This window comes from Vombatus ursinus, unplaced genomic scaffold, assembly GCF_900497805.2.
Source record: "Vombatus ursinus unplaced genomic scaffold, bare-nosed wombat genome assembly UNPS02009636.1, whole genome shotgun sequence".
Lineage (NCBI taxonomy): Eukaryota > Metazoa > Chordata > Mammalia > Diprotodontia > Vombatidae > Vombatus > Vombatus ursinus.
Genome location: NW_020949414.1, coordinates 1 through 8970, shown reverse-complemented (window position 1 = coordinate 8970; position 8970 = coordinate 1). Strand labels below are relative to the sequence as shown.

At 42.5% G+C, this 8970-nt stretch overlaps 1 protein-coding gene across 1 annotated transcript; it reads right to left on the bottom strand.

Moving 5' to 3' along the window:
• Positions 1-6: 6 nt before the first annotated feature.
• On the bottom strand, positions 7-2014 carry LOC114036091 (claudin-15-like). Its single transcript, XM_027852487.1, has 3 exons — positions 569-2014; positions 223-336; positions 7-133 (listed from the first exon to the last, which is right to left on the bottom strand). The coding sequence occupies exons 1-3, from the start codon at positions 637-639 to the stop codon at positions 13-15; spliced, it is 306 nt and encodes a 101-aa protein (XP_027708288.1). The 5' UTR covers positions 640-2014; the 3' UTR covers positions 7-12.
• Between the last annotated feature and the right edge of the window lie 6956 nt (positions 2015-8970).

The window sequence follows — 8970 nt, the reverse complement described above, 5'->3', positions numbered from 1 at the left end:
GCCTAAGTCCCTCTACACATAGGCGTTTTTCCCGTATTTGTCGAAGCTTACTTCAGTGTTATCTGAAGCCCCTGGGGGCAAGCGAGCCGGACCCATGGAGGGCACTACAGTCATGGACGTCTTGTAGGGTACGCTGCAAGCAGGATGGGGACAAGAGTCAGGCGATGAAGTCCCTTCCCCTCCTTTACAGCTGCCCTCCCTATGCCCCCTCCCCAAGCTCACCTTGTTGAGCGTCTCTCTGATGGGCAGCAGCAGTGGCCACAGAGTAAGACACCCCCGATGATGCAGAGCAGAGAGGCACTCCAGCCTAGGTACAGGGCAGGGCCCAGCTCGTACCTGGGGGCAGCACAGAGTTGGAATGGTCAAGGGATGGAGCCCTGGGGCCAGTGCTGAAGAGGAGAACTGAAAGGGGCAGGGGTCCTTACAGATGTGTGGGATGGGTTCAGAGTGAGGTGGGCAGGGCAGGACAGGACCTGAGAGGTGAAGAGTGGAACAGGGCTGTGAAACTCTGTGGCTGGGGATGGAACCTGAGGGCAAACAGAATGCTAGAAAGAGTTCCCATACTTACTTGGTCCCAGCATACAAGGGGTCAAAGAATTCTTGGGTGATATTAGAGGCATACCAGGAGATAGTCACCATCCCACAAATACCTAAGAGAGGGAAGATGGGAGGAAGGAAGAATTACACTGAACCTCCACTGAACCCCGCCCCCCAGCTTCCCACACCTACTCCATAGAAGGAAAGAGAACAAGGAACAAAGCCATAGGAGGGAAATGGGAAAAGAGAGAAACCCTAAAGAGAACCTGTGCTCTCACAGGTAGGGGAGAGGATGGATGGTTCAATGAGAAGTGGAGGTGTGGGTCCTAAAAGACTTTCATCTGCCAGATCCTACATGAAAACGATGAAACTCACAATGAAAGTAAATTTCCTCAGCCAGGAATTCAAGGCCCTCCACAATCTGACCCTACCCACCCTCTGGGCCTTATTGGTTTATCATGGATCTAAGTCAAAATGATTTTATCATTTCTCTGACCATGCCTTGCATATTCCCACTTCTGTACCTCTGGTGAGTATCTTCTTCCCTGGTTCAAGTTTTCTCTGTCCTTCCAGCTCAAGGCACGCCTCTCACACCAAACTTTCCTGGAATATTTGACCCAAAATATTTTCTCCCTCCTATAAGCTGCTAAAGCATATTCTGCCCTGTATTATTAAGTATCATTTCTTTTTTTTTCTCCGTATCCACATAAACAGGCCCACTGTCATACAGCAAAGGGCTTATGTGCCAGGCTTTGTTCTAAGTGCTTCAGACACAAATACAAAGGTGAAGTAAGTCCTGCCCTCAAAGAGTATATATTTGTATTTTTTTTTATTCTGAACTTAATCACCAAATAAAATGGGCATTTCCAAATACAAAGCAGAGCAAAAGGGGGGAGAAATTATACATAAACTTGTATGATCTAGGGTTAGCTATCTTTTCACCTATGTTGAAGAGAGCTGGAAGAAGTCACACAATCCTGCTGACGGAGTACATTATACGTTTTTTACTTCAACTGGGGTATAAATGCAACAAGACAATCCTTTTATTCTGGAATTAAGGGAGACTGGGGAAGCCTTCCTGAAGGAGACGGGATTTTAGTTGGAGCTTAAAGGAAGCCAGGGAGGTCAGTAATCAGAGTAGAGGAGGGAGAGTGTGTCAGGTATGGCAGACAGACAGTGAGAATGTCTGGACCTGAGGGATTAAGTGTTTTATTTGTGGAAGAGCCAGAAGGCCAGTGTCACTGGATCAAAGAGTACGTGTTAGGGAGTAAAGTGAAAAAAGGCTACAAAGGTAGGAGGGGCTAGGTTATGAAGGGGTTTTAATGCCAAACAGAGCATTTTGTATTTACCCCTGGAGGTAATAAAAAGCCACAGGAATTTATTGGGGGGATGTGTGTGACATGATAAAACTACCGTTACTTAATTGGTAGAGAAAATTTCCTCATCCAGAAGTTCCCTATACCAATAAAATCACAGTCCTAAGGGAATTGTGGGAATTGAGAGAACTACACTGACTCCATCTTGTGACTCAGTTCTGGATCTAGCTCAGTTCCCTTTCTATCCAATTATGGGTCTAGTCCATTTTGTCTTGTAAGAAAACTTTATTCAGTTATGGGAACTGTGAGAACCTAGCCCTCCTCTTTATTAAAGACCTCCTATTTTTCTAAGACCCTTTACTAAGGACCTAGGTTATGATGACCAGAAATCGAGCTAGATCCAAAGACTGAGGCAAAGAGTTTTCTCACAATCATACATCTCAAGCAGCTCATATGTCTTATTTGAAAACTGGCTCCATAGTGGTCAATCAGTTACTGTTTTCTTGTTCCTTTGATTGAACATGGACACTTGGAGGGGACTGGGATACCTCTTTTCCTGATTTGGGGAACTGCACCTGTTCACCACCACCACCACCCCTTCTCCACTTGTAAAGCCCTTAATCTTTCCTCCAATTAGAAATCAGATTACTTAATCTTTTATCCTGGTTTATATCCTGTTTTCTTTGTTTTCTTTTAAAGCATAAAAATCTGTCTCACCCCGTATTCAGGGTCCAGTGCTAAGCTGAGGAGGCCTGGTCCCAATCTGTTATACAGTTGGTATGTATTGCTTAATAAAGTGATATGATCAGAAGCTCGAACCTCTGTTTCCTCAGTTATTTCCAAGTTTCACTTGTCATAGTCCCTATCCCTGAATTCCCTATTTCACTCCACACATTAGATATTCCAAATTTTATTTTGTCTCCTCAAGCCTACCACCTTTGTCTCTAACCCTTTCAGCTGAGGACACTGGATCTTATTTTAATTAGAAAATTTAGGAAAATTTTCACCATGAACTCTTTCTTTTCTCCTCTTTAAGCTTAAAACCACTTGATTAACATCATCCCTCTCTCCTTTCTCCCAGTGTCTGCTGAGGTAGTCTTTCTCCTTCCCAAGGCCAAATCCTCTAATGTCAGTCTAGTGGTATTTATTAAGTGTCTGCCATGTATTAGGCACTGTGCTAAATTCTGTGGATACAAAGAAAAGCAAAAGCCTCTCATGAAGCTCTAATGAGGAAGTCAATATGCAAACAATTGTGTACAAACAAGCATGTACAACTATGTACAAACAAACATGATAAATTAGGGGTAGCCCTCAGAGGGAAAGATTAAGGAAGACTAGGCAAGACTTCTTGCAGAAGATGAGACTTTAGCTGAGAATTGAAGGAAACCAGTCAGAAGATAGAGTGTCATGCTCTAGAATACCAAGGAGGCCAGTGTGTCACTGCATCATAGAGTACATGGCGGGGAGTAGGGTGTAAGAAGATTGGAAATGTAGGAAGGGATCAAGTTATTAAGGACTTTAAAAGCCAAACAGAGGATTTTAGATTTGACCCTGAAGGTGATAGGTAGCCACTGGAGTTTATTGAATAGGGAGATCTGGATGTTAGGAAGATCAATTTGACAGCTTGACTGGAGGATAGATTACAGCAGGGAGACTTGAGGTAGGGAGACCAATCGGAAAAAGACAAATCAGAAATAACAGTCCAGGCATAAAGCTGTAAGGGCCTGCATGAAAGTTGTTGGAGTAATAGAGGAGAGAAGGGGCATGTGTGAGAGATGTAACAAAAGCAGAGACAACAGGATTTGACAACTGGTTGGCTGTGGTGTTGGATATGATCTCATCCCCTCCTATATTCTCTAGCATGTTAGCCATTCAAATATTCCCTCCTCTCTAATCATACATCTCTCCCTGTCTACTGTCAGTCAAACATTTATTAAGCACATACTATGTGCCAGGAACTGTCCCAAGCTTTGGGGACACAAAAATCGGCAAAAGATAGTCTCTGCCCTCAAGAAGCTCATAAACTAAGGGAAGAGGAGAGCAAACAAATATGTACAAACAAGCTATACAGAGGATAAATAGGAAATAATTCAGAGGAAAGACACTAGAATTAAGAGGGTTTGGGAAAACCCTTCCCGTAGAAGATGGGGTTTTAGATGGGATTTAAAGGTAGCCAGGGAAGTCAGCAGGCAGAAATGAGGAGGGAAAGCATTCCAGGGATGGGGGCAGTCAGAGAAAATGTCCAGAGCTGAGAGACAGAACATCTTGTTCTTAAAAGAACCAAAAGATCAGTGTTAGAGCAAAGACTACGGAGCAGGGAGTAAGACTAGAGATGAAGGAGGAGGCTAGGATATGAAGGCTATTGAAAGCCAAACAGAGGATTTTGTATTTGATTCTGGATTTTAATACTAGTCCCTTCCCTACTGCCTTCAAATATGCCCGTGTCCTTCACTCTTAAAAAAAAAAAAAATGTGTTGCACAATACTATCTCCTCAAGCTATCATCATGTATCTCTCCTCCCTTTTCCTACCGAAAGCTTAGAAGAATCCCTCTATACTCTCATTAGAGGCTCCATTTCCTTTCCTTTCCCTCATTCCTCAACCCTTTTACTTCATCACTCATCTGAAACTACTCTCTCTAAATTTATCAGTATTCTCTTAATTGCCAGATCTGATGGTCTTTTCCAGTCCTTGTCCTTCTTGACCTTTCTGCTGACATTTGACCCTGCTGACAACCTTCATCTCCTGGGTACTCTTGACTCTCTGGGTTTTGTAAGATTTCTGTCTAGTTCTCTTCCTACCTATGTGATTGATCTTTCTGTTTCCTTTGCTGGTTCATCATCCATCTGAAAACTTTGGGTATTTGCCAAGGCTCTGTCCTGGCCCTCTTCTCTTTTGACATTCTCTCTCAGTGATTTTCATCAGCTCCCATGGGTTTAATTATCATCTCCATGCAGATGACTCACAGAGCTATATATCCAGCCCCAGTCTCTCCCTTGAGTCTAAGTCCCACATCACCAACTATAGACAAACTGGATGTCACAGCCATCTCAAACTCAAAATGTACAAAATGGAACTTACAATCTTTTCCCTTAAGCCCACCCTTCTTCCAAACCTTCCTATTTCTGGAAAAGGTACCACCAGCTTTCCCATTTCCCAGGTCACAACCCTGGAGCTATACTTTAACTCCTTATTCTCCCTCATCCACATAGCCAAGCAGTTGCTAAATCTTGCCATTTCTATCTCTGCAATATCTCTATAATCCACCCGTCTGTCTATGCACATAGCCACCACCTTAGTTCATGCTTCCTTCACTTCTCCCCAATGGCCTCCTACTTAATCTTACTAATTCAAGTCCCTTCTCACTCCAGTCCACCTCCCATGCAGCTGCCAAATCAATTTTTCCTAAGTGAATATCTGCCGATGTCACTCCCTTACTCAATAAATTCCAGTACTTCCCTATTGCCTGTAGGAGAAAAAAAATGCCTCTGAGTCACTTTTATAACCCTTAACAACCTGGCCCCAACCTATCTCTCCAGCCTCATTGTATATTACCCCCTTTCACTAATTCTGTAATCCAGCCAAACTGGGTTTACTGTTGTTCCTCACACATAATACTCCATCTCCCATTCTCCTAGCCTCCTCTGAGTTTTTGTCACACCCCTTTTTCCTGGTTCTCCTCACCTGACCACTCCTTGGTTTCTTTGCTGATTCATTACCCATATCACATCCACAGGAACCAAGGAATCTTCTCAGATCGACATTTCCCTTCATGCCTAACCACCCCAGCTGCCCCTGCCCCTGTTAAAAGACCACCATAGTGTCCTGGTACCACCATGGGACTCCTTCCAATGGCCCCAACTAGATCCCAGCCTATCCAAATTCCACCAGGATTTCTCCTTCCTAACAGTACCATCTAAAGACACCCCACACACATACCCTGGGCCTTGTCATTAAACTACTGCTACACTTTTTACCACAGCTGAACTATTCTATATTTGCTGCCTCCCTCACCCAGAAGGTGGGCTCCTTGAAAGCAAGATTCCTTTCATTTTTCTGTTGGTATTCTGAGTACTTTGCAGTGTTTGGCACATAGCACATACTTAATAAATGCTTTTCCATTGTATTTACACTGTAATGGGCTATCCCCCATTCCTGGAATGCACTCCCTCCTTACTGCCACCCATAGAATCCTTCTCTTAAGTCGTGGTCACAGCTCAAATGCTACCTTCTGCATGATGCCTTTTTTGATCCCTAACTGCCTTGTGCTTAATTTCTAGGTATTTATTTGTATTTGCTCTCTTTACATTTATTCTATATGTACTTCTTGCCACCCCCATTAGAATGTAAGTTTCTTGAGAGAAAAGATTGTTCCATTCTTGATATTCCTATCCCCAAGATATAGTATCTGGAACATAGTAGGTACTTGATAAGTGCTTGCTTATGGATCTGTACTTTGTAAACCTTAAAAACTACAAATCAGCTATTTTCACTTATGTGTGTCTTATCTTTCCAACTACACTAAATTCCACAAAGTGGCAGGGCCCATGTCTTACTAAAATTTGAACCCACCATAGCATTTCACAGCATCTCTTAACCTGTAGTAGATACTTATTAAAGATATGCTTTGGATCACATTCATTCTCATACTTCAATTATCACTTCTATGAAGATATAACCCAAACCTCTCTTGTGAGACCTGTATCTCCAAGTGTCCACTGGATATCTCCACCTGGTTATTCTAATGTTATCTAGCCTTAAAATGTACAAAACTGAACTTACCAATATAAGATACTAGCTCTTTCGGAAGTGAACAGTTTGGCAGCTAAAAGGGAGCAGAAAAAAAAAATTGTATAGAAGGAAAGGATGAAATCAACTTGTAAAAAAACACAGTCTCATAAAATATGGAGGGACATAAACTGGTCTGTCAGCTTATTTGTATGTGACAATTTTTAGAGTTTTAAAGGTTATAACTGGCAAAGTTGGTAATCAAATAACTGTTTGAAGACTATGGGAAGATCAAATAAAGACTGCTGGTTTCAGTACTGACAGAAAGGTTAATTTCTTGAGTTTTACCTCATAAGATAAAGTTGAGTTACTGACCATCAGAAGTCTCTTATCTGAAGCATTGAAAGAATGAAAAAGCCAGCTGTGAAGAAGCCAGCAGGAGAGTAAGCTGACAGGAAGGCTTCAGCTGTTATGCTCAAGGCCTGCTGAAGAAAGGAATTGCTTTGCTAATTGGCTGGAGAACTTACCGGAAGAGAAGTGAATTTTTCTGTTTGTACTTAATGCCTTCATAGGCCATCTATGGCCTAAGACAAGGGAGACCATTCAAAGTTGTGCCTGCTCTCTACTGCCCTCTTTGGTTTGAAAGGGAGAAATAGAGGGGAAAGGAAATTTTTCCATCTGTTTTGCTGTGAGCTCTGCTTTTCTATGAAAAGAGACTTGGCTGAGAATTGATTGGACAAGCCAGAATCCTGTTGAGTAAAGAAGTAGCTAAGCTTATGTGCACTGCCCAGAAAGTTAAACTGAGAAGCATTGCAGTTCTCTGGCTTAAAGGAATTGCCTGTTATTCAATGGTGAAACACTTTCTTATAGTCCTGTTATGGATAGCTGTGAGCTTTATCAGTTCAAAAGCATAAGAGTGAATCTGTCTAGCAAAAAGAGCTATAGGGGCAGCTAGGTGGTGCAGTGGATAGAGTACCAGTCCTGGAGTCAGGAGGACCTGAGTTCAAATCCGGCCTCAGACACTTGACACTTACTAGCTCTGTGACCCTGGGCAAATCACTTAACTCTAACTGCCTCACCAAAAAGCCAAAAAAAAAAAAAAAAAAGCCGAAGAAAAAAGAGCTATGAGGACCAGAAGAGGAACAACTAGCAGAGAAGATTTTCATGTGGTAGGCATTGCTCCTGAACCTTCTAAGGACATCAAGACCTGCAGTGCTGATTTGTGAGTTGTCCCCAAGCACATTCCCTTGCTAGATTTCTATAATGCACACACTACTCCATGGAATACTGTATGCATTGGTGAGAGAATGTGGCCTAGGTTTATAGGTAGATTATAATATATTATTTCTGAATTTGCTGCATATTGACTAACTATAATGTTAATGATTGCTTTTTGCCTTATCATTAAGTAAATATTTGTCAATGGTGTCACGGTGGCCCATTTCTTATAAATGGAAAAAATGATAAGGGCTTAGGGGTTATAGTGGTAGGTAGTAAAAATGTATCCCCCTCCCCCAACAACAGTATTACCTCTGAGACCCCAAGAGAATTTGCCATAGCCACATGATGGTGGTCTCTCTCTCTCTGGTAACCCCAGGTCTGCTGGTATGACAGCAGGTTAGTGTGATAAGCCAGCCCATGAGGGACAGTGGGGCCATGCCAGCCCCAAGTGCTATACTATATTTCCCCCCAGAACCTGGACGTCCCCCTAACTTCTCAATGTATGTTAATGGTGCCATAGTCCCAGTTGTCCAATTCAAAAGTTCAGAGTCACCTTCAACTATAAACCTCTCAGTCTAACATTCAAAGTCCTTCACAATCTGATTTTAGCTTATCTTTCTAGACATATTTCACTTACCCCTTCCTTCATTTTGCCTTCCAGTCAAAATGGCCTCCTTGTTGCTCCTTGACCGTGTTATTCCATTTTCTGTCTCCATGCTTTTGTATACACTATCCACTATGCCAGGAATATATACCACCCTCACTTTTCGTTTTAAGACTCAGCTCATGTGCCTCCTCCCTTGGGAACACTTTCCTGATCCTCTTAGTTGCTGCTGCTCTGTCCTTCCTTAATAATAATATGTATTTATTTGTTTACATACTATATCTCCCCAGGAGAGTGTAAACTCCTTTAAGAAGGTGCTGCTCTTTTTTCCCCCCTCTGTATTTTTTTGTTTGTTTGTTTTTATTTTTGGTTGGGCAATGGGGGTTAAGTGACTTGCCCAGGGTCACACAGCTAGTAAGTGTTATGTGTCTGAGGCCGGATTTGAACTCATGTCCTTCTGAATCCAGGGCCGGTACTCCATCCACTGTGCCACCTACCTGTCCCAAAATATAGACACTTTTTTTTTTTTTTGGTGAGGCAATCGGGGTTAAGTGACTTGCCCAGG

Coding starts and splice junctions, on each gene's coding strand:
- LOC114036091 (XM_027852487.1), bottom strand. CDS start 639: ATGGTGACTATCTCCTGGTATGCCTCTAATATCACCCAAGAATTCTTT. Junction 337..568: donor CCCTTGTATGCTGGGACCAA/GTAAGTATGGGA, acceptor TGCTGCCCCCAG/GTACGAGCTGGGCCCTGCCC. Junction 134..222: donor TCAGAGAGACGCTCAACAAG/GTGAGCTTGGGG, acceptor TCCTGCTTGCAG/CGTACCCTACAAGACGTCCA.